General features: G+C 33.6%; 2 protein-coding genes across 4 annotated transcripts in view; both read right to left on the reverse strand.

Annotated features, from left to right (window-relative positions):
* Positions 1–598: 598 nt before the first annotated feature.
* On the reverse strand, positions 599–15,950 carry LOC132274102 (kinesin-like protein KIN-4C). Its single transcript, XM_059775269.1, has 28 exons — positions 15,888–15,950; positions 15,402–15,562; positions 15,080–15,226; positions 14,760–14,912; positions 14,391–14,644; positions 13,197–13,366; positions 12,865–12,989; positions 12,380–12,416; positions 12,173–12,264; positions 11,961–12,077; positions 11,777–11,890; positions 11,594–11,677; positions 11,298–11,505; positions 10,890–10,984; positions 9,616–9,714; positions 9,416–9,529; positions 9,228–9,344; positions 9,064–9,144; positions 7,101–7,172; positions 6,925–7,018; positions 6,816–6,847; positions 6,508–6,593; positions 4,638–4,706; positions 4,277–4,504; positions 4,055–4,190; positions 2,152–2,199; positions 1,552–2,028; positions 599–1,332 (listed from the first exon to the last, which is right to left on the reverse strand). Exons 2-28 carry the CDS (start codon positions 15,528–15,530, stop codon positions 1,003–1,005), a joined length of 3,708 nt encoding a protein of 1,235 aa, XP_059631252.1. The 5' UTR covers positions 15,531–15,562; positions 15,888–15,950; the 3' UTR covers positions 599–1,002.
* A 5,151-nt stretch (positions 15,951–21,101) lies between these two features.
* LOC132274103 (MADS-box protein JOINTLESS-like) overlaps positions 21,102–26,065 on the reverse strand; it is a 74,609-nt gene continuing 69,645 nt past the window's right edge. Inside the window, exons 3-9 of one of the 3 annotated variants that reach the window (XM_059775271.1) lie at positions 25,361–25,442; positions 24,852–24,913; positions 24,622–24,721; positions 24,490–24,531; positions 24,167–24,208; positions 23,903–24,069; positions 21,102–21,317 (exon numbers count right to left, since the gene is read on the reverse strand). In XM_059775271.1, coding sequence (XP_059631254.1) covers positions 21,296–21,317; positions 23,903–24,069; positions 24,167–24,208; positions 24,490–24,531; positions 24,622–24,721; positions 24,852–24,913; positions 25,361–25,442 — 517 coding nt within the window. In that variant the 3' untranslated portion in view covers positions 21,102–21,295. Of the gene's footprint in view, positions 21,318–23,902; positions 24,070–24,166; positions 24,209–24,489; positions 24,532–24,612; positions 24,722–24,851; positions 24,914–25,360; positions 25,443–26,065 lie in introns of all 3 variants that reach the window. The other 2 variants (XM_059775270.1, XM_059775272.1) reach the window with 2 other exon arrangements.

A 26,065-nucleotide genomic window follows, 5' to 3' on the forward strand; every position in this document is an offset into this window, starting at 1 on the left:
AAATATATATTTATGTGGAAACAAAATGAGCCTAAAATATAGCTTAAATGTAAGATGAATTTAGATTTACATTAGAATTATTCCACTATTTACAATTATTTTTCAACAAAATCAATCTCAAAATATTCATTTAAAGCATGAAACCGCCACCAATAAACATTGTTGAACGTTTACCAGGAAAAAGAAAATGAAAAAACATTGTGGAAGCTAACTAACTAAACTTTTTGGTGATTATTCCTAAAAATAAATAAATAAATACTCCCTCCTTTCCATATTAATAGTCCATTTTTTTATTTTTAGTTGTCCTAAAATAATTGTCTCATTTCAAAAATTAATGCACTATTGTTATTAACATTTCCAATTTACCCCTACAAGACAAAACACATCAAAGTGTCCAAGTGGTGGAATAACATTTAAAAGGGATAAATTTGAAAACCAATATAATAAAAGCTAGTATCTTAAAATGTGTGAAGTTTAGATATGAACATCTATAATGGGACAGAGGGAGTAAATAATTTGGTGATTAATTGATTGTTCTCACATTATTAACTTTTCAATGCTTTAGTTTCTCAGAGTGATAATTTCACCTTGACTTGCATTGAAACAACAGCACTAAAACAACTTCTCTTTATGCAGCAAATGGTACATTGTCATTGTGAAGCACATACCGAGAACTCATACATGAAGAGGAACTACTGCATATAAAACAGCAATACCTAAACAGGGAACAGCAGTTGAAGAAACTGCTGTTCGACTCGATCAAAACTATTTTCTACGATGACAGAAGAATAAAATTCTCACTATGTGTTACCTTTTGTTCTACTTCTTTCAAGTGCAGGATGCAGAGCTTACAGCTACAACTCTTCCACTATGGCAACCAGAGAAACCGGATCAGTGGCTGATTGATCCATTGTCAGCAGCCAAAATAGCTTCCCATAAAAAATCATTTCAGAGTGAGGGCATACATATATCAACAATCTAACAGCTTCTTGACAATGCAGATTAAGAACCGCGGTTCTCCTCATCTGATGCTCGTCCTTGCCGGTGTGGACTTCTTGGAGGAGCTGGAGCACCAGCTCCTTTACTAACAACAGGAGCATCTGGCTGATCAGAATTCCGCTCTCTCAAGGGATTATTATTTGTGGCTGCAGATCGCATAGCCCTAGGCAATTTCAATGGGATCTCAGCCTCAACTTTGCTGTTCTCGGGTTTCTTTCCTGTTTCATTGTTGTCTTCTGGCTGAGAGGAAGGTGGGGCTACAGGAACAAGCTGAATTACTGATTTTCGCCATTTCTTTCTCTGAATAGGAGGCTTTGGGGCATTTGATTTGGCCTGTAAACATTGTGGCACAACAAAGACTCAGTTTGAGAGTTCCAGAAATATGAACTCAAATATTGATAACTTAAGGGGGTAACACATTTAAAAGAACATACTATTCAGTGATCATGTAAGGGGGAAACCATTTAGGTGTGTGGGGGGTGAAGAAGCTATTTACATAATTACACGACCCCATTTTACCAAGAAAAAGCTACTAGGAATTAGAAAAAATACCAGAGTATTCCCAATGTCAGATAAAGCCTTCCTTCTTGGCCCACCATCATCATTTGCCTCAACAGGATTCTCTGCTAGTGCACTCTGAAGTAGCATTGCACCATGAGAAGCAAGTACACGGTTCGATTCTGTTTCATTAGTGCCTTCAGCCAGTTGCAATCTTGGCAAGTGATCCAACTCCTTTACCGAAGCTGTATCTCTATTGCTGCACTTTGTGGCTTTACAACCACATGACGCACCACAATGGCCCCCAATAGCTCGACATTCACATCTCATCGTTTTGCATGAAGAACTCGTACTACACGAGCAGCAGACTTCAATTCTAGAATCCCTTTTCCTATGTTGCTGCCTGTTAAAGATTACAAACTCAGGGTCTGACTCACCACCATCATCTGAATGTTCTGATTCAGATGTATCCATGTCCAGTAACTCTATATTTTTTCCGCCATTGTTATAAACTACGGAGCTCCGGGATCCCTATGGGCAAATGGAAACCATTCATTTATCAGCTAAGGATCCTTTTTTATCCAAAAGTACTTGAAATACTATTCTGAAGTATAGTTGTATGTATGAATATAAGGTTGGAGGTGAATACAATACCTTGTCACGCAGGTCATATGCATGCCCTTCTCCAGCGGAGAGATTCTTCTGTAACAAAGTTTAAGTAATAGTAACCATGTAAATATTATATAACAAAAAATAAAACCCTAGCTCAACTGAACCGACATTAATTAAAATTAAAAAGACGCATATTTAAGGCAGCCCTCCCCTTCCAATAACAAAATGCCACCTCGTCCCCCAACACAAAATAAAAAAGGTCATTAAGTGAGTATAACATTCATGCGAAAGAGGTATCATATGGAAGTATCCATTACTTTTATTCTTAATTATCTCCATTAATATGTAGGCAAGAAAGTAGTCAGTAACTCAGCAGTGTACATTTGTCTGACAAAAAGAATGTGAAAAGGAACTAAAGGGTTGCACCATGCAAACAACAAAAGACCGTTTCTGATGCCCTTTCAACAGTTCAAATTTAAATTGGCAAAATGTCCTAAAAGACAAGCTCTCTCTTACCCGGCTGCCTCTAGCTTGCTTTTTTCTTGTATCTCTAGTTTGGTCTGCCAGAAACTGCCCCTTCTCTCTCCAGTTTTTTTTTATTTTTTATTAGTCCCTTCTCTCTCCAGTTTTAAAACTCAACATTGTCCTTTCTCAATTGGCAGTGTTAATAGGTTGTGTTACCAACCCTTCAATTGTAGTTGAAAAGGCAGCCCCCTAAATTACAATGATGTGATAAAAAAATAAAATGAAAAGGGAGATTGATAAGAGGTGAAGTTGATGTTTGAGTCAGTTCTTAAACTCGTCTTAAAGACAGATCCTTGAAAACTGGCAGATAGAGCAAAATGTCCTTGTTCAATCATGCTTTAACCTCTCCCTTCCTTTTTGGACTAAGTTATGGGTGTTTTAGTTATTTTTAGCTTAATCTAGCTCTCTGTTTCTGTTCCTTATAGATTCTATGTCCTCTTTCAAAACCTTACTACATTACTGATCCACCAAACACTCCACTCGAGTATTCAGGCACGCTCCCAATCTCGGTAGATTCTATCTCCGTCTTCTCACAGATCTATTTCTTCAATAGAAATTCTGATTCTATACTAATCATCCACTCCAATCTCGATTGATTGATTGTTGATGTTGAACTCGTCAAATTAGATCAACTACCGTTATAATCTCAATACATTATATAACACTCCCGGTCTAATGCAATTCATGGATGCTAAAATATATGAATGCAAATTTTGCTTAAAATCCTCAAGCTAATGTGATTTTCTTTATATTCTGTCTCTTAGGGTTTGTACTAGAATAGAGTATTAATAGACAAATCAGAGTTGTACTGAGAATAACGTTCTATGATTTAATCCAGAAAAAAAAATTAATTTCCCGAGTGACTCAATGATAGAGAAATATGCCAGTCAATCGACATAACTCCATTAGCTTTCGATTGATATTTAGAACAATCGAAGTGCTCAGGAATCCAAAACCTAGAAAATTTTAAACAAGGTTTCTAAAAAGATTTTTGATGCATGTCAATTAGGATTTTCTCAATCTAATAATTAATTCCCAAAACTCTAATGCATGAATCCTAATTTTGTGAATGCATGTAGTAATGTCAATTTACTTTGTAACCCTGGTGTCGAAGATTACGCTTTGGTTGAAGCTTGGGTTACACCTTTGACCATGACCAAGAGGTAACTAACTTTACATCAACTTTTAAAATTCTAGCAAAAGTAATTAAACAGACAAAATTACAGATTCTAGGTTTGATTCACGAAATATACCAATCTAAGTCATATTGACCAAACATGGGCTATATTTGGAACAAAATAGAGAACAGACTTAGAGCTACTTATCAGTAAATTTATCGAAATAAAATACTGGTTTTAATCAAACAGAAACATATTTTATGTTTATTTATTGATGCTTTGCTCACAGTGAATGAGCTAACCTGCAACTTCTCCAAACGAATAAGCTCGGTCTTTTGCATTTCCAGCTCTCTCACCAAATTCACTACCTTTTCCTTCAGGTCTCTAATTTCTGAATCTTTCTCTCTACCGTCAAATTCTTTATCCCGTAACGAGCACCTTTAAACAGAAATAAAATCAATTACAAGAAGTTAAAGAGGGATCTTGCTTTCATAAGGATGTGTGGGAATTCAAGCAATAATTACCTTGAAGACGATGCCAAGTTAAATAGATAATTCATAATATTTTTTGCTTCAGCAAGAGACCGAACTTGGTTCCAACGTCCCTTGCCACTAAAAGCACGTCCACGTTCTTCTGCCTCTGACAAATGTGATGCCATAGAAACAAGGGTGCTGGATGAAGTAGCAAGCATGTTTTCTAGTGCAAAAATCCTTGAATTTCTTGCGCCAGGGGACATTGTCGGGAGGCAATTGCTGTGATGGACACATTGAGAGGAAATTGTTAAAGCACTAGCAGCAACACCTAATGTTATAAAGAAGAAAAAAAAAAAAAAAAAAAAGAGGAAAAGAACCCGCATAAAGTGAAATCAATAAGAACGCTGCTGACCTTAAATTACTTTGCTTCAGAATTTGTTCTTCCTTCAGTTCCGCAACCTCCTTTGCCATTTTTGCCCTCCTAGAATTCCAAAACAAATTAATCCCATTATTTGAGCCATAGATATACTAAATAGAATGTCTGATGAACATTTTCATAATTCTACTGGCACAAGCATGAAACATGAGATAAACTACAGTATATACATAGCAGCTTTAAGGTTTAAGTTAAATTTTGTGCTTACTAAACCATAAAAAGTAACCAAGGGACTGATTGAATTACTTAATCTACTAATAATGAATACAAATACCATTATGGCAGTATATAATTTATATAAATGAAATCCACTACTCCATAACAATTGGATTTGGACAAACTGGATTTCTATTCTTTTCTTCTCTCTCTCTCTCTCTCTCTCTCTCTCTCAACCTTTGAACAGGCAGGACTAGTTGGTTCTCAAGTAATAAATACGAATACCTTTCAAGTAATAAATACATATATACAAAGCAGCTTTAAGGTTTAAGTAAAATTTTGTGCTTACTAAACCATAAAAAGTAACCAAGGGACTAATTGAAATAGGTAGTCTACTAACGAATACAAATACCATTATGGCAGTATATAATATATATAAATGAAATCCACTACTTCAGCTTAGCTTAAATGACATGCATGACTCCCATAACAATTGGATTTGGGTAAACTGGATTTCTATTCTTTTCTTCTCTCTCTCAACCTTTGAACAGACAAGATTAGTTGGTTCTCAAGTAATAATACGAATACCTTTCGACTGGATCATTTTTCTTCTCTTAAAATTATAAATAGCTTTGGATCAAGTGGGCTTTGCCTATATGCCTTACAGAACCTTTGTGATCCGCATCAGAATATCTACAAAATTTTCTAGTCTATTATCCTGATATCTTGTTTGTCCCTGTTTTAGAATTTTTCTCTCCTTTATCTGTTCAAGTCTTCAAGTAGCATTTTATTTCTCTCTCAAAGGGCCAATACTGGGTGAAATAGTAGAGGTTGAGGATGTTAAGCATGAGATTGAGGGTACGCACTTCATGCAAACCGGAATTGAGGTTTGCTCTCCCCCCAGTGTCCTAGATTGGCAGGACCAAGCACCAAGTAAAGGCTTATTTTCTCTACACACACAAACACATGCACCCACTCACACCAATCTGTCATGCAAAAACAAAGTTTGTTTTTTGCTATAAAATTTCCATAATAATCCTGCATCTGATCACCATAAAAACAATGAATATTACTTGTTCCTGGTGCAGAACATAAAAAAGAAACTCTTCTAACAGCACAACAAATTACATTTCTCTAATATAGGTTGCTCAAAATTCTTATTATTTTAACAAAGAAGAGACGTGTGAAACTACACATATGAAACTTACAAAATAAAAGCATATAGCTACTAACCCCAAGAATAAAAAAATATAAAAATAAAGAAAAAGTTACAACATATTTATCCCATCTAGTCGTATCCAAAGAAGAAAAAATAAAAGTAAGTTTAAATCTGAAAAATACAGTCTAGTAGTTAATCCTGCTCTAACCAACACATGGTAAAGTGATAATATAGAATTGTCCATATTTCTCGGGGAAAAAAAAAGACTAAATTTGTCCAATTCTCATAGTATGCTGGGAAAATTTCATAACATATATTAAAACTGAATCAATTGAAATAATCTAAAAGAAAATGTAACTAAATAACACTCTACTGGCTACTATAAGATGTATTGAGGGACTTATCAAAATATATATATATATATATAAGATGTATTGAGGGAAATACCTAACCTTCAATGGATTATAAACGCTTGGCGCCTAAGAGATATCTAAGCACTTCCTTATTAAAAGAATAAACAATGATACTCACTCTTCCATTTGGCGCTCATATTGCGAACGTACTTCGTGTACCCGTACTGTGACTTCAAGTTCATGCTCAATTGACTGCATCAGTGCCTACTCAACAGGAGGAACTAATGGATTAGAACTTAATAAACACTAAATGAACAAATCACTTGCAAGGATTCATTCACCAAAACAACCTAGCCATACTGATAGCCCAATACTCACTAAAGGCATATCAAAAACACATATAACCTTATATGACAGAAGTCAGTTACTCATTAACTTAAACACATGAACAAGAACAATTAAATCCTTCCATTAATTTAAGGATACCTGAATTCCAGGACCACTGCTATTTCCAGCCCCTGCATGAGTGGAAGATGTCAATTAACTATAAATATATAAAATAAACATTGACTACAGGGGCAGTTGATATCCTAACCAAATGTTTCACGAGATGAAGCCTTTCGAGATTCTAATAACTCTTTTAGACGTTTTGTAGCCATAGAAGCTTCTTCTGTCTTTCGTTGCAAAACCTGACACAGAAAAGATAGAAAGTGAAAAGAATAAATCTATAGAACTAAGAAGAATTTAGGATCCTAACTGAACAGTATATACCATCTTTTGCCTTTGATTTAAAGCTAAAAGCTTGTGCATCTCATACTCGTTCCTTCTTCCCTCTTTCTTGAGCTGTTGATGAATAAAATAAAATAAAACAAATGCACTCCAGCTTTAATAATACCATAGTTAAAAATTAAGATCAAACAAGCTGTGCATAAACCAAAATCACAATAAAAAAATAATTGGGGTAAAATAATTTTCTTCCCTTTTCCTCTTAATGACCATTTTTCAACAAAAGATACCACAAAAACCCATACTCCAAACAGTCAAAATATAACTCAACAAGTGAACATAGTTAAATACTCAAAACTAAGGCCTAATTGTTAATTTGATAAACTTCTATAAAATCTTCAATAGTTGGCCGCAACATAATCCCTTTTTATTAGGATTAAAAAATAAAATAAAAAAAAGGTTGAATAGAATTTGCTAGAGGGAGAAAGATGGGATTGTTTGTCTACCAACCCTAGGAGACCTTCGGAGTCTTATTCTTAAAACAAAATTATAATAATAATAATAAAACAATAAAAATCTGGTTCTTATGACGGCATGCAGAATGTGACGCAGGTCCATTTAGTTGATCAAATCAACCTAAACATGCATTTTGGGCCAATCGGCAATCCCAATTGAATCTATGCAACTCAGCTCACCTTAATTTATGAGGCTTATCGTTTTAGTCAACATGTTTTTATTTCATCATGTTTCGTTTAGTGCAAAGGATGGAAAGTGGGTGGAAGCGAGGTAGTGAGAATAGAAGAGACGTCCCTAGGAAATGGAAGATGCCTTCCCCATTTTTGTGTGTTAATTGCTTCCATTTTTTGGTCAAAGAGAAGGGAAAGGGGTTTTATATTTCTTTTGCCACTATACCCTCATCATATAATATTGAAAAATATGAAGGGTAATAATGTCAATTTACATAATATACAATACTTATTCCTCTCTTCCGTCCAATTTTGGAGGGATGAAAAATGGTTGGCCAGGACTTGCAAATCAAGCGTCTAACAAATATGCTTTACACAATGCAACTATACTAAAAAAGAATTGTGTATCCAAGATTAGCTAAATTCAACTACTTTGAAATACTAAATGGAAAAAGATAAAAGTTGATCAAAACAATTAATAGACTAGAAACACCTACATCAGAATAACTCTCTCCTATCTTGAAATGAATTCACTTATAAAAGAAGCCTCAAACAACAAACTATTTATAGTATCAAAGATTTATTGTTGCGTCTTGTACTGTAAATAACCAGCAAAATAGCGCATTCACCAAACATTTTACCATATAATCTTTGGTAAAGAATACATTTTCCCCAACATAAGTTGTATTAGTTGCCACCAATACTGAATATAGGACCAAGTTTAAAACTAACCATAGAACAGATTAAATGCAATTACATACAAGTGAAGGTAAAGATTCTCATCGTTTAACTATGCTAAATAATAATTTAAATCTATCTTTTCATGAGACCTGCCATTCCAGTGACACATTACCATGTTGGCATGTTCAGTTTTTTTTCTTGCATATATTAGTATACTTTTCCCTTGAAAAAAAAAAAATTTAAATGAAGAAAGTTGCATGGCAATTGTATGTAGTACATAAAAAACAAGGTACAAAGAAATCCAGTTTGGTACCCACTGAATTGGTACAAGTTAATTCAAGATAAGAAACAATATTGGGACCTTATTGGTCCGTTCACATATATTTAATTTCTAGATGCCATTAAATAGAAAACATGATTCAAAATCATCTAAAACAAAGGATAAAACACTTCCCAAATCATTAAAAATATTTGATATAAATTAGGTAACAAGAATATTCTAGAATAAAGTAGGCAACACGGTGGAGGACAAACCGAATCTTCCACTGGACAAAGGTTCTAATTTAACTGTGCTTTTGAAATATTATACAATTGTAAAAGATCAATAGTTTAGGCCAGATCAGATCTACAATATTATATACCTGAAGAACTTCTTTTTCCCTTGATGCCTTCCATAACCTGAACTGCTCAGACTCCTGTTTGATTTTTTGTTGCAGTTGAACCTACATAGTGCACACTTGCATCAACACTGAGAGTACAAAAGACTGTTTCGTGTACATAGGTCTAATATTCTGTAAAATGGCACCTTCTGAGTCTTTATTCTCTGAATTTCTTCCTGTAGTCGTTTTGCTGCCTCATCACTCCTTTGTTTTTGTCTAAGGAGTTGAGCTTGAGCATCTTGTTTCTTCTTCAACTCAGCGACCTGAAAAGAAGATATGGTTATTCTCTATAATGATACTTGGATGCGCAAAAAAAAAACAAAATTAGATTCACCTGTCCTTCAAGAAAATTCAACTTTTGAAGATAATCTGCCTTCAGTTTTTGAGCACTGTCATCGGAAGTGGATGAAATATTTGCAAGATTATACCTCAATTCCTCTATCTCTTTCTGCCAGTTGACAGGAGAAATAACTGAACAATATATCCATAAAAACCTAAATATGAAAGCATAAGTATTACAAGTAGACAACTAACCTGCAAAGCCCTCTTTTGATGTTCCAGTTCTTGAACTTTCTTCTCATAATGTTGTTTAAGGACTGAGGTATCACCACTTGTAAACCGCTTCATTTCAGCCTTTAGCAAATAATAAACATTATGGAGTAAATATACAAGGCCACAGCAATGCAGAAACAAATGAACAAATTATGGGTAGATAGAAGAACAAATACTGGTTCCAACTCCAACCCTAGTGGATTAAATAAAACACTTGCCACCTTCTAACTTAATTTCCATAGTTATGACAGAATTCTAGACAGTAATATCAATTTTTTTTTTTATAAGTAGTATTATCAGTTTATCAAATAATTAAAGAACCTTTTTACAACATATTATTGTAACTTCATTCACAATCTCTATCCAGAAGATAGAAATGTAAATATCACTAAAAATTAAGTGCAAATTGAACCATTCTAGAGGAAAGCTATTTAACATCCCAAATAAACCAAATTGACAATAAAACAAATGTAATATCTACTCTAAAATTCTCATGCTTCATTTTTCTAACCAAATCTTACTCATCTTGAATTTCACACCAGATCTAACATGCTAAAATACTGGAGGAATGTGTTTTATTATACCAAATATGAATTTTAAGAAAATCAACTAAACCATAGAACTAAAAGATAAATGAAGAAACCCACAAATGAATGAATCAGACTTAATTGTAAGAATGCTCTTCATCAAGGGTCTGATAATTTAATTCATCAAACAAAACTGAACAAGTTCAGGGATTTTGCAATTTTGTGTGTGATCACACAATTTGAATGTCACTTAAAACGATGCCCACATAGAAAGAGTCAAAATTTTAATTGAAGGGGACTTCACTTATCACTGAATACGCTCTGTGAGAATCAACTTAAAGTTATTATTGAACTTGATTAAATTATCATCCAAAAGAAATCAAAATGTGCAGATTCAAGAATTAAAGTCAGCTCTTAAAATTTTCAGCACTTATTTTCAGTTTTAACGAACACCACCTATGTCCAAGCTTGGCAGCCTGGTTACTGAAAATGAAACCTTTCTGTCTCTCCCAGTATTGTTGACCTTTGTCATCTTTCTATATCAATGCAAGTCAAATCCCTTAATTACAAATATATTGTCTCAGCAAACACAAAAATAGCGACAAGTGGCTAAGATCACTATCAAAAAAACAAAAATCAAAGTGATTGAATTTCATGATCTGAAACAACTGAGATAAATGCAAGAACTAAGGTATATGATAGACACGATTAGTATAAGCAAATGTCTACCTCCTTCTGTTCAAGTCTTTTATCCAACTCTTTCAGCTCATTGTCCAATTTCTCTTGAAGAGAAGAATGCTCTAGCTCCTCCTCTTCAGTCTCACCTGTGTGATTAAAACATTGTAATTTCCATTTCTTATGTAGCTTAGGGCAAAATAAGAACAAGAAAAAAAAATAGAGATGATCAGTAATATTAGAATATTGCCTGAAAAAGAAAATCTAATGCAAGTATAAATTCTGTAACTATAAATGCAACCAACATAGATTAGAAAGCCTTAATGCAATGCCATGCACCAAAATAGGAAATGTTAGTTCCTACCCTGACTGCAAAATACAACCTTCCATATAAAGACATGAATTTGTAGAAATACTTAAAAGTTAAAACAATAGGCTGTAAAACAGCTAATGGTAACTTACAGGCTATGTCAACAACTTTTCCATCAGAGACTGATGAAAATTCATGAAGATTTGTTAAAGATAAATTCTTCGAGGGAAGCCCAACATCATCCGCATCAAGACAATTAACAAGTTCAACACGCCTTGAACTATTCAAGTTTTGCAAGCGTAACAGTTCCACCTCCAATTCCTGAACTTTTGACACATATTTTTTCAACACATCACAATCCTGAGAAGAAATTTTGAAACTTAGTTTAGCAACAATCAAGAGTGTTGAAATAATCACAAGCAAATTCCAAGTACCAACTCACTCAAACCTGATTTGCGTTTGAGTCAATTTCATCCCAAGATTTACCATTTCGAGCCAATTCAATGTTTGCACTCAGCCTATCTTTTTCAACCTAAAATATTAAATACATGAAAGATATTTGCTTTTAAAGGACAATGAAAACATAGTAAGAATCTCACTAAAAAGTTAACAAATAATCAATGCGACAAACCTGAGCATCAATAGCACGTTGTGTCAAATGCTCACAAGTGATTCTACGTTCTTGAAGTTCCCTCTGTAACTCTTGATTACTTGCTTCAAGCAAAGATACCTTGTGCTTGAGAATCTGGAGAACATAATATAAGTTCAACATCCACAAACATAAGGCAAGGGCTCATGCAGATAATTCAGTGTACCTGAAGCTCTTCAAAAGGTGCATTGGCATCTCCACGAAAGTAAAGAAGCTCAGTCTGCAATTGTTCAATTTGGCTACGCATACTTTGCATCTGAGCTGCCATTGGGTCACGATTTATCTACAAGTAGAAAATCAAACTTAGAAGCTTTTAAATATGAATGCAACAAAAATTAATACAGAAGTAAATTAGTTGTGTTTAAGAAGAAATCTTACAACTGCTTTGTTTTGAATGTTCCGAGCACGATTTGCATACTTCAAAGTGTTCAGTGTTTCTTCCGCATTTGTGTCTGCGGGACTTATACAAGCTACATTCATATTCACATAAGAAAATGAAGTTATTAGAAAGCAAAACATGAGATGCCTAACTCATAAAAGCTATCCACTACCTGAACATAATTAAAATATAAATGAATAGCATACCAATCATAACTGTTTTGCTGTTTCCTCCAAGAGAATCCTAGACAATCACATTACAGTTATTAGCAATAAAATTTTCTTCTCTTGAATAAGTAAAACAGTGTCACTTGAACATTTTAACATTACATTGCAGTCAGACACATTAACAAATAAATTATCAACTAAAACATTGAAAATCATGCAATGCAGAACCATCTAAGCAATGCCTTTACAAACAATGCCAACAATACTTAGGAAATTAGTCTGCTTCCCCCTTTTGAGGAATGATTATATTACATCATCCCAAATATTTACAAGCATATAACAATCAATACAATTTTATCAATTGGAAAAAGAAAAAAGAATGAGAAAAAAATGACTGGTTAGAGATTCAACCGCTAATCTGTCACTAATATAAAAAAATTTTAAAACATATGCACAATATTTTTGGTCCCACATTCTGAAATAATTCACTAAATGTTAATATATAAAGATAATTATCCCCTTGCCTGTAGAAGGCGTGTCAATTTGCTATCTCGGTATGGAACATGACCTCCTTCTTTCCGCTTTTTCTCATCGCCTAAAGCACATATCACGTTACCAAGAGCGAGCAGTCCCTTGTTGATATGAATGCCTAGACCAAGAAATAATACTTTTAGAAAGAAAAAAACAAAAACAAAAAAGAAGTAGATAGTTTTGGACCTCAAAAATTTATAAAAGGAGGTAACTAAGACTAAAACATTGAGAGGCACTTTGTCATCGCCCCATTCCTAGATTCTATTCCATCAAATTCAAGATGCTCTTTTCCGGTTTCAGTTTCAAAAAACATAAAGACTATTACCTTCTCGAAAACGCATCCCATCTGCTCCTGTTCGTTTTGCTCGTTCAGAACCAGCAAGGTCCACTAAATGAAGTTTTGCACACAAAATATCATCATCATGTATTGTTCCAGTTGTGCAAGAACCAGTTTTCTTTTGCTCCATTGATATAGTAAAAATGGCATGTGAACGACTGAAACATAATGGAAAAAGGTTAAACACAAAATGGTGTAACATGTAATAGTGTGCAAAAAAAAAAGAAAGGGTAGAGGCGGATAAGCGAACTATATGGCATGTGCTAAAATAATAAAAAGGACAACTCTAGTAGTTTTTTTAATTGGGTGGATTGCTTTCTTGATCTCAAAGAATGGTAAGATATCAAATTAAAAATAAAATAAAATAAAAAATAAAAAACCTTTTTTATCAATAAATCAATTAATTGCATAAAAATGAAAAATGAAGCAAATAAGTACGATTTATTTAAAATTAAATATAAAGAGTATGTCTGCCCTAATTACCCCCATCAAGAAGTATGATTTAAAAAAATAAGCCCTCCAGGATTGTTATGAAGAGAGATAAAAACAAGAACTTTTATTCCTTAAATTTGTATTATACACTCGAGCAATTACTTCTAGAGAAAAAGATCTGACAGTTTGTTACTCTTGTTAATATTATCCCACCATCCTCAAAGGAACATGATATTTACCTAGTTATTATCATTGCTAATAACATTCTTTTTATAAAGACAAGCTTTTACCATTTAGTTTCAGAAGTAACAAACAGAAAACTTCACTAAGCATGATAAACAACACAATAACTACAGAGAATGGATGGTTTCTACAAATTCAAAAGAGTATAAGATTTCTAAATGGATCTTCACCAATAAACAACACCAACAAAATTATTTCTTCTTCAGAATTGAAGGACTTGACAAACTGAGGAAGAAAGCTCAAGAAGCTGATTGATAGTGCAATTCTTTGGACAATTTTGCAAGGAGATTATCCCATGATTATCAAAAATAGAGTTTCTCTGGTTCAGATTGTGTCATGTTCATCCATGATTAAAGAAATAGAGAGGATTGCATTTCATAATTCACAAGAAAACTGAACACAGCACATAACAGCGAGAAAATCATCATAATACACATATTTTACTACTTAGTGTGTGTGTCTACATATATATATATATATATATATATATATATATATTTAATGCACCTTGATTGGCTATTCATATTTGTGCTTCCTGTAGCACGGGATAATGAGCCACACAACAGATAGGAGGCCATTTCTTCTTTTGTCTTAACCTCCACCTCAGTTACACCAGCAAGTGTGATACCCCCAGTCACCGTTTCTCTTATTTGGATAGGATTTCTGGCTGGTCCAACAGGCTTTGCTAGAGATTCCCTGTCACCTTTAGAGAAAGCTGTAGGATTGGAATCCAGCAGATCAAATACCTCTTCTTTAAAAATCTGCAAGATCACAAACTCAGTGTGCGCCCATATGAACAGCTAGCACCATGAATAAATTAATGTAAAACCAAAAACAAATCATAAGGGCAGCCAGAATACAGTTTGCATCTCTTACCTCAATAAATGATACTCTAATTAAAAACTCAGTGGAGTCTTTCATCTCCTCCACTTTTGAGAATATGGTTTCCATCACTTTAGGAATGATCCCGCCATTATGTTCTTCTCCATTATAGTTCGTACCCATAGTGTATGTTTTTCCTGACCCCGTCTTTAACAACAAAAAAGCACACAAAACTTAACAAGCTTAGGGTTTAAAGGAGATTGTAACAGTGATGAAATTAGGGGATTTTAAGTGACCAAATTAAGCAACAGCAAAATCTGGTGATTAAAGCAAAATGATGCGAAAAAAACAAAGGAGACATTTATTTGAGAAACCTGGCCATATGCGAGAACTGTACTATTGTAGCCGTGCAAAAGTGCATCAACTAGTGGAGCAACACACTCATCAAAAATTCGAGAAGTTGGGTGCCCCGTGCTGCCAAAAACATAATCGAATGTGAATGCATGCGATCCAATTTGCACCTGTTTTTACATTCAACAAGAAAAACAAAAATCAATCTACAGTTCTACACTCCACTTTTTCTCGACTCCAAATAAGAATTTTATAAAAACTATAATTGGAAACATACATTGCTAACAGCTCATTTAGGAATTAAGATACATTTTTCACGTATTGACATACAATACAACACCAAACCTGTGGTTCACCAGGCGCTACGGTGACGCAGTCTGTGCAGCCAACTAGAAGCTCTGCAGTTACCAGAGGCCTAACATTAACCGCAACCCTAACGCATTGCGACAAGTCCTTGGTTTCAGAATTCTCCATCTTGTATCAAACCAGATCGCAAAATAAAAACCCTAATTTGATTGGATCAAAACCAAATTTAGTAAATATATATATATATAAATAGGGCTCGAAACTAATATGCAAATTAAGATTTCAGGCAATACATTTTGCATACAAAGAAAATTATCAAAATTACATTTACATAACAAATATTAACACCAATATGTGTGTGTGTGTGTGTGTGTTGTGTTGTGTTGTTTATATATCTAGATTAAATAAGAGATAAAAATGGAAACTTTGGATTAGGTTTGAGCTGAAACAATCTATAAAATTGAAATGAATATTAGAACACAAGGTTTTGTGTGTGTGTGTGTGAGAGAGAGAGAGATGAGTTACCGGCAAGGATGTGAGAACGGGAATGGCGAAGAGGAGAGAGAAAGAAGGCTGTTTGTTTCGAAATGGGGAGAGAGAAGCCAAAGATCTAGATGAATAAATTGAATTGAATTGAAAAGGCGCTCAGGTCCGAATTCAAATTTCAAGGTGTCACGTGCCAGCAGTACGGTGTTTGGTGTCGCCTCAAGTGCGTTGAGTCCCGGTTTTTGTTGGGGCCTCGTTGGACAACTTGGACGGCCTCAATGCTCGCATTTGTTTTCGGATCCAATTTTTTTTAATGTATAGTAGTAAATTTCAATTTTCATGAAATTTATTTGGATAAAAATTTATTCATTACGATTTTTATTTTTATTTTTTCGCCTAGACAAATTATATATTACTATTTTGTTCCCTTTGTAAATGAACCCTCACTCATCACTGTTTAATGGCTTCCAAACATAACTTGAACTAAAATAGTTACCATAGACAACAGTTATATATATATATATATATATGTGTGTATATGTATTTTTTTTATTTATGAAATACTACTGAATTGACACAAAATTTGAGATTATTGAAAAAAGTTAAATATTTTTTTTAATAAATCTCTTAATTCAAGAGCCAACACGAGAGTTCGTTGACTTCTATCATGAGACGATAAAATCTAAAAAGCAAAAAGTTATTCTTAATTCTCTCACCATGAGAGTGCATCCTTAGTTGATAGATTGAAAAAGTATGGGATATTTCAACTGATTAATGTTGTTGTGAGATTTAAATTGGATATGAATTTAATCTTTGACTTTATATGTATAAATTAAGAACATGTTTGGTACACATTTTTTTTTTGTATTTTTTGTTTTAACACAAAACAAAATAAATATTTTGAATAGTAACCGAAAGTCTGTTTGGTAATGTCCATTTGCTGTAATATTTTCAAAAGTAAAAAAATGAGAATATGTTTGGTAAGAAGGTATTGCAATTTTGAAAAATATAATGATTAATTTAAAAATGTAATTTAAGAGTTCTTCTTTTGTCTTACCGTTCATTGCTGACTTTGATCGGAAATGTATGTGCTTCCATTTTCGAATTAAGTGTCATCGAACACCATCCCTGCATATTCCCACCTTTCTGTTCCATCGTGCGAAAATCTCTACATATTTTACTTCTCTGTGTATCGTGAGAACCTTCTATCAGATCGATCCAATAATTTCTTGATCGATCCAATTTTCCCTTGGATCGATCTCCATTCTATACTTACAAAAAATTTTGAACCTCTGAAAAATCACATTTCTGTGTATCGTTCGAAGATGTCTGTAGGTTTTCACCTGTTGGATCGATCGATCTTTATGCTCCATTTGACTTTGACTTTTTGAATTTCAAATTTTAATTCAAAAATATTTTTCAATTTCACAAATATTTCAAAAATATTTTTCAATTTCTCAAATATTTCAAAAATCCAAAAAGATTTTTAATTTTCAAAAATTCAACAATTTCAAAAATTTCAAAAACTTTGTCGTTTTGCAGGTTCGATCGATCTGAACACCTTCATGATCAATCTGTGTTTGATCGATCTAATCACCCAAGTGATCGATCGAACAGGTCGGGAACAATTTTTTAAAAAATAAACTCAATGGTCATTTGGATCGATTTCAACATTGATCTAAAGCCCCTTTCTTCTCTCTTGACGTTTTCTTCATCTTTCCCACCTCCAGTGACATCCCAGAAACTCCAAAACTCCATTTCCGATCTCCTCTCATTTCATCTCTCTCGGTCCACTTATCTCATTCTCTTTTTGGTAAGTTTTTATTTTGTTTTCAATTTTCGAACTTAATATAATGTTTTCCACCTTGCCATGTTCAGATCTAGAGCTTTCGTGTTTGATTTGTTGCCATTTTTGAAGTTCCAAGCATGTATATATATATATATATATATATATATATATATATATATATGTATATATTTGTATATATATTTTAGTTTCCGAATTTAGATCCGGGGGTCACGTGCCGATTTAAGTGACCATTCTTGCTTTGTTGAAGTGTGTACGAGGTCATGAACATAGTCGGATGCCCCCATGTTGTCCACGTCACAGATCCGTGACTGTTCACATTTTTCCACAGGTTCGATCGATCACATTAGTGCTCTGATCGATCAGAGTATAATCGATCCCAATTATGTCATGATCGATTCAACTTAGATCGATCCCATCTTTTTCATGATCGATCGAACTTCACTATTTTGCATATAGAATCCCTGCACCCTCATTTGTGTTCATGCTGTCATATTATTGCCCAATGCCTGTGTTTTTCACATTGGATGCATTCCATACTTATCATGTCTAGCATGTTTCACATATTCGAACATTCATTGTCTATATTTGGCTGCATTATCACTTGCATAGATTTATGTACTTAACTCTGAGTTGTCTATCTTAACTTGACAAATATGTTTCTATCTGTGTGGTTTCAATTTTATTTCCTATTACTAACTATATTTGCAAATGTTTTTTTCTTTTTACAAGCCATGACTTGGTACAAGACCACTGCCTGCGGGGCATATGACCGCAGGGTGCGATAGCTAGTGGAGGAGCTTCCAGAGCCAGCTCCCACTCCATCCGAGCGCTCCTCCTCTTCTGCATCTGCTTCTTTATCTTCATCGGCTCAGGAGGCCGAGCAGGCACTGCCTCTATCGCCTATTACACCACCAGCACAGCTCGGCATGGTCTGCGACAGAGTGAATCGCAGATATTCGCACCTTTCAATGGCGCATGAGTCCGTTTTTTATGATACTTTCTTCTCCCGGTCAATTCTGACCAAGGAGGCCTATGATGAGATCTACTGGCACAATATCTCTCCTATTCTGGCCCCGGTGACCAATCCGGTTTACCTGCGGCTCTTCCCGTTGTTCTTTCAGAGCCTCCGGCCGACCCCGAGTAACCTGGAGGAGTTACGGACCACCATTGACAGCCATTCCATTCGTATTACAGTTGAGACACTGGCCACAACCTCCGAGTGCCCACATGTCTGCCCTCCTGACATTAATTATCCTATTCTTCGGAGAGCATCCGATGCAGACATGGCCACTGCTATAAATAGCCCTGCTACTGCTAGCGAGACATTTGCCACCAAGACTCACTTGCCCGACAACCTATGGTTCTTTGATTCGGTTTTATACCGAAATGTATTTATGGCGAGGCATAAGATTCAGAGGCGTTCAGATTTTCTTGCAGCCTTATATACCTTCTACACAGGGCATTGGTTCTCTGTCTCGGCACCCTATTGGAGTTTTATGATAAAGCTCTACACAGATTACATCAGCAAGAACAAACCTAAGCAACCCAAGTTCCTCCCCTTTGCGCATTTGATTACTGAGATTCTCAGAGACTAGCGCTATCCTTTTCATCCTCAGGAGCAACTTAAGACAGGGGCTTGCCGCTATGGCAAGAAGGACTGGAATAAGAGCTACAATGCTCTTATTAGGAGTCTAGAGGACGAGGCCGTCTTGGTAGCCGAGGAGGCAGAGATGGCAGAGACGGCAGAGATGGAGGAGGCAACGGTAGCAGCGTACCCGTTATTATAATGTTAAAACGTGAAAAAACATAAAATTGGTGTTTTGATTTTTAGCAACTATTCACGAGACATTTCGACATAGTGCAAAATTAAATATTTTTTATCAAGCATATTTTTTTCGCTATTCATTGCTACAGTACCCAACAAAAATAAAACGGGTCCTAAGTAAATTACCCTCGTAATTGAAACCTACATTGTCATTTAATGAATTATATATATATATATATATATATATATATATATATATATATATATATATGTATAGAAAATGATACTTTAATGTTCACAATGAAGATTTGCAGATATATCGATGGTCCGATCATCGTTTAGATAAGAAATTGTGTCTTAAAAATGTTTTTGTGCTTGTTAACCATTAGACAAAATCGTTAAAAATGTTGAAAATGATATTTTAATTTTTCTTTTTCTTTTTTTAAATTTTCACAATAAAGATTTGCAGACCGATGGTCCGATTATCGTTTAGATAAACAATTGTGCCTTAAAAATGTTTTTGTGCTTGTTATCCATTAGACACTTCTTTAGTAATATTTGGATTATCATAATTACAAATAAATGTTTTATTTAATAGAAAGTTATGTGAAAGATCACGTCGGTTCTAATAGAGTAATGTTATAAAAATTGATTCATTTTTACAGTGACTCCAATAAATAATTAAGGACATGTTCGGCTAATGCTTTTGCTTCATGTTTTTACTTTTGTTAGTATACTGTAGCGAAACAAAAGCACGAAGATGTTTGGTAACGTTTGCTGCCATTTGAATATTACCGAAGCACTTCCGAAAAAGAGGCCAAAATCAGAAGCACAAAAATTATCCTTTTGTTTGCTTCCGCGTTATAGCAAAGTACTATTAAAAAAATAATTATAATTTAAATGACATTTTTAACTAACCATTCAATTTTTCAAATTTGCAACACTTTTTACCAAACATGCTTTAATATTTTTGTTTCCAAAAATCTTGTAACAAATTTACATTACCAAATAATAAGTTTCGAAATAGTGTTGAACACACTCGGGTTAAAATAAAAGCACAAAGCAAAAATAATTTCCAAACGGGTCATAAGGACTTGTTTGGTATGTGCTTTGTTTTTTATATTTTTATTTTTGCCGAGTACTGTAACAGTGAATATTGAAAAAATCGCGTTTGGTAAAAACTATTTTGTTTTGCACAATGCCGAAACATTTCGTGAATAGTGACCAAAAAGCGAAACACCAATCTTGTGTTTTTATATATTTTTCCGCACTGTATCTTTGATACGGTAGAAATGAACAATAGTAAATTTTTTTTGTTTGAAAAACTCTTGAGGAGTAATTTTAAACTAATTATTATATTTTTTAAACTTCTAACACTTCCCAAACATACTTTTATGTTTTTACCACCAAAAATCTTGCAACTAATGGATCTTACCAAACAAGCTAAGGCTGGTTTTCATGTTTTCTTGCAACAAATGTTTTCATGTTTTTTTTATACCAGTTTTATGTTTTTTACCAAACATGTTTTCACGTTTTCTTTCAAATAATATTTTCATGTTTTTTTTTTTTTTACCAATTTCGCGCTTTTGCTTCCAATTATTGTTCAAAACACTTTTACAACAAAACATTTTTTTTTTTCCTTAAGTTAAAAAAAATGCAAAAAAAAAAAAAAAAACAAAAAAAAAAAAAAAAAAGGTACCAAACAGGCCGTTACTTTATTAGGAGAGTTACATTAATTCAATTAGCCCCAAACAAACGATCACAATTTGATTTTGTTTCACATTCCATTATTATACATAACAATAATTTAAAATGCTGATGACGTCCAAGGCTGGCTTATTCCTTGTGGATATCATCTCTTCCACTTTCCATTTATTGCTGGTTAAAATGTAGCCTGAAAAAGATATAATTAATAAATAAGAAAATGAAACCAATAAAAACAATTTCCCAGAAGAGAAAAGGTTGGCATGTTTTCAACAAAAAGAAAAGAAGAATAGGCTTCGACTTGGAACAATTTATCATAAAAATAAAAAAACAAAAAAAAACAAATGGAGAATAAATAACAGAAGATTAACATAATAAAATGATTCCCCCACTGTGGTCTACATCCATCGTACATAAAATGAAACAATATACTTTTTTTAAATTATATTCTTTCTTGATTTTATTTAGAGTGACCTCTTATATTTATAAGTGAAAGCATGCAAAAATGCAATATATGTGAAATATATATTGATCACATGAATTGCCCTTGATAATATCTTCTAACACTCCCCTATGTCGCCACACGAAAATTTAACTTGAATGTCCAGCTTGAACTTAAAAGCCAAATTTTTATTTTTGAAATGAATTATTACATGTTAAGTGCAATAAGAAAGATTGAGAGTTCGAGCCTTAATAGAAGTAATATCGTGATTCGTGAGTGGCAGCTTTTGCTTAAAATTTTGACAAAAAAGAAAGGGTATGCAAGAGTGAAGAATACTGTAATCAATAAATTGTGATTAGAAAACGTGGCATATAATCAACTACTAACTCAAGTATTAGTCAGTGACCTAATTGGTAGAACGGCCAGATCCCGAGGTTTGCTAGACATGTAATAACAATAATAATAAATCAACAAATAACTCTTCTTAACCTAACAATTTGAGGGTGAAGGGAAAACAATTAAGATGAAAGAAACGGAATAACGATTTTAAGTAGAATTAGGATCCACGTGTTGTGATACCATGTAAGAAAGAGATTGAGAAGAGAGAGAAGAAAAATTAACAAAAAAGTTTTAGCGTAGTACAACCTACATTAAACAACACATAAAAACGCAAAAAATTACATCATATTTAATAATATTTTCTCTTAATGTTATTTAAAAAACCAGTTATAGGCTAAAAAACACAATAAAATGATAAATTTTATACATATATTGATAGACAATTTTTAAAATCAATCATACGAATCACTCCTCTGTATATCCCATCAAAATTGCAACTATAATATTCTCTAGCCATCATTGATGATGCACAATACAATACTACAGACGGTCTAATCCTAAGAAATCAAATTCAAATTAAAAGTAAGATGGTGTCATGGAATTTTTTTCAGAGTAATTATTATTGGGTTTTCGGATCAATCCAACTAGTTGGACAATATAACATTTACCTTTTCGAATTTTTTATAATAAATGTACATTGATCGGCCTGGGTACTACACGCCCATAATGTACACAAGGACAAAAAATGCAAGTAATGGGACTAGACAAGGCCTAGCCCCAAAACAGCAGCCCAATGTGCAATATTCAAAAGAGGAGTTAACCGTTGCAACGGCTCACTCGGTTTTCAAATCCCAAGAATAGGTAGTTGCTCAAGAGTTCAAATTGTATAGAGGATTAAAATCTAAATCACACAAAGCGGGTACGGGAGTGGGAGTGAATGCGAGAGCGTGTGGCAAAACCCAAGTCACACATTGTAGAATCAAGATTAAAACAAAGCGTAAGAGCGGCACTCATTTAGAAGAATTATGTAACTAAGGTTAGAACTACTAGCAGTTACTTAACGGATATTCAACAGTTTCTCTTCTTTCGGCCTTGATAGGCTTCAATTGTTGGGCCTTTGGTCTTTGTTGTTTCTTTGGGTTGAACCCTTTTGGTCTATTGGGCTATTGCCCTGCTCAAGCCAGCTTGGGCTCACCACAGTCCTTGTAAATATATATATTTTTATTATATATACTTTGCTTAACCTTGCCCGAAGAGGAACAAAAAAAAAAAAAAAATACTAATCATTTGTGCCAATATGTTCTGCAATTATGCAAATTACTGTACTACAAGTGTGTATAAAGATTGATATATGCTTGTAGAATGAACGAATTCCACGCGCGCATGCACGCGCACACACATGCGCGCGCACACACACTTAGAGATGGATCGTATGCAGAATATGAAACAATCACTCGTGAACTTCGATGAACATGGGTGACAGAAAAAAAAAAAAAAAACAACTTCGATGTACATGTAATGCTTACCTTAGAGACTGTGGTTAGAATATGTAAGTTCATGAGAAATGATGCATGAATATGAAAGGTTAGCATTAAATATGCATTCAAAACTCATGGGTGGTGATTATTAAGTACTACATATAGAGTAATGACACGTCCAGTGTCCGAGAGCTGGTGAGTAAGAGATGACAAATGGTTGGCCCTAGGCTTAGGTGGTCTCCAAGGCCTCCAATTTGAAAGAACTTCAAATTTTTGCTTAGGGTCTCTTAAAAATTGAGAATCTCTAAGACCGGTCCTAATGACATCATCCCCACTCACATAAAATAGTGAGATACATCCGACTTTCTAACTACGGAGTACTCATCATTATTCTTAAGTATACATTCTATATACACCTAAAAACCCTCATGCATATGGAATGCTTGCCTTAATTAGAAACTGTATTTAGATAACACTTCCACATGAATATATATATACATATAAACATAAGCTTACCCTAGTTTCAGGGATGTCTCAGAGCAATCGTCTACTAGTGGAGGAACATTTTTGCAGCTGGAAAAATTGGTGAGAGACTCCGAAAACCGGCCTTCTTCAAGGTTCGTAGTATCTGAGTACTGATCAGCAGCAACAAGGAGTCTCTTTCCTTTAGAAATCATCACCATCTGTGAAAAAAAAAATTATATAAATTAAAAGTTACATAAAAAAAATTAAATCATATATATGTGTTATATAATTAAAGGCAATGAAAAGTCTTATTACCTGCTGTTCCAATTGCTCTTTCTCTTCCATCAATTGAGCACCCTACATATATGTTTTTAAGAGGAAGTTCAGGGGAGAAACTAAAGTAAATTATTTGGGATAATTTTAAAAATATTTTGTTTTAGGACACTGCTTAAAAACCAATAAATCAAACCATGATTTTACAAAAATTAACTAAAAATGAAAATGAATTATAGTTCAATGGTTACCTTCCAAAAACAAAAAAACAAAGAAAAAAGAAATTCGAGTTCAATGGTGCACTAACAAACATTTCTTTGGAAATAGTTTGTGGGAAAATGATTCAATGTGATATGTTACCAAACCTTCCGTTGAAGGCCAGCGATCTCGTTTATGATTCGTGCACTCTGAAACGAATGAAAAGCTGAAATTGTTAACATCTTGACATGTTTATATATATCATAATTAATAAGGAAAAAGAGAGAGACAAGATCAACTTTGGTGTCCAACACTCGGCTTAGTCCTGCTTCAAGCATTTTCTCTAATTGATGCAGTTCCTCCAGATTTAATCCTTGAAGATCCTCACCCCTCATCTGCCTATTTCAAGGACGCGCGCAATAGTTCAACATTAAAATGTTATTCAATAAAATATAAGAATATTTCTTTCAAACTATTTTATATATATATATATATATATATATATATATATATATATATGCATATATACCTCAATTGATGGCTCTTATCTGCATCTTCCATGCTCAATTTCAAGTGATTCTCATGCTCCAGCTAAAACAAAGAGCATAATCGGGATTAAATGTCTTAATTTTAATGATATAATTAAGGGGTTTGGGCTTCCCAAACAATGAAATTATTTATGTCTATTTAAGGCACAGACAAATTATTTTTACTATTAGACCATCCTCAGATTTTTGTGAGACTAACCACCATGACTCATTTGTAGGGACAAAACCAGTAATTTGTAAACTATAGAATATATAGAAAGTCTTTGTATAAGAAGTTACATATTCATCTTAAACAACGAATGAATATATAAAATATATAATCCTAAAAAATCTTGAAAGTGTATGTTCAAGAAGATTGTAAACTCGTTACAAATTAATATATGGAGAGAATTTTGGAATATTCATGGAACAAGAAAACCACATAACTACTAGTCTAGTGTTACGATGACTGATATGAAACATGCAAATTAAAACTGGCAACATATTTTACCTGCAGTTGAACCGAACATAGGTTTATTTCTCTGAGGTTATTATTTGAATACAGTTGATGCTTCTGAAGTATATCCTCCATGCTTCACAATAACATTTCATGTCATAAATTTTAGCCAATGTTTCAATTATTAACTTTATAAGAAGGCGTATGCAACTGCTAAATTTTAGTAAAAGTGAGAATGAGAATCGAGTTAAAGTAATCAAGGATCTATGAATTTCAATGTCATATAATTAAGCAGTCCACACTCAAAATTTCTGAGCACAATGCCTTGTTGAATGATTGAATAATGTTTCAACTAAAGGATATTAATAGTCCTATTAAGTATATATTCAAAAGTTTTCCATTAAAATTCCAATAGGAATAAGAAGCTAGCGAGCAGAAAGCAAAGAAATGCCAAACAAGCAAATGAGAAGCAAGCAACAACCTAGGAAGCACATAGATGGACCTGGGACACGAGTATGAAACAATACGGACATGGTGATGTGGTAAATTTTGAAAAATAAAACAGGAACCCGACAGTGATACATATATTATTTAATGGATAAAACACTATATTTTGCTACTTTATCCTTAGAATCAGGAATGAAGTTGCTAATTTAGAGTTTTGAAACTATATGTTTGTTGTTTTTAAAAAAATTATATTATTTTTCTAATTAACTCATAATATATTAAATCACGTTAAATCTCATTCTTCTAAAAAGA

Source organism: Cornus florida, unplaced genomic scaffold (assembly GCF_030987335.1).
Source record: "Cornus florida cultivar Cherokee Brave unplaced genomic scaffold, ASM3098733v1 CherokeeBrave_3.0.0_Hap2_Chr09, whole genome shotgun sequence".
In the NCBI taxonomy this organism is placed as follows: domain Eukaryota; kingdom Viridiplantae; phylum Streptophyta; class Magnoliopsida; order Cornales; family Cornaceae; genus Cornus; species Cornus florida.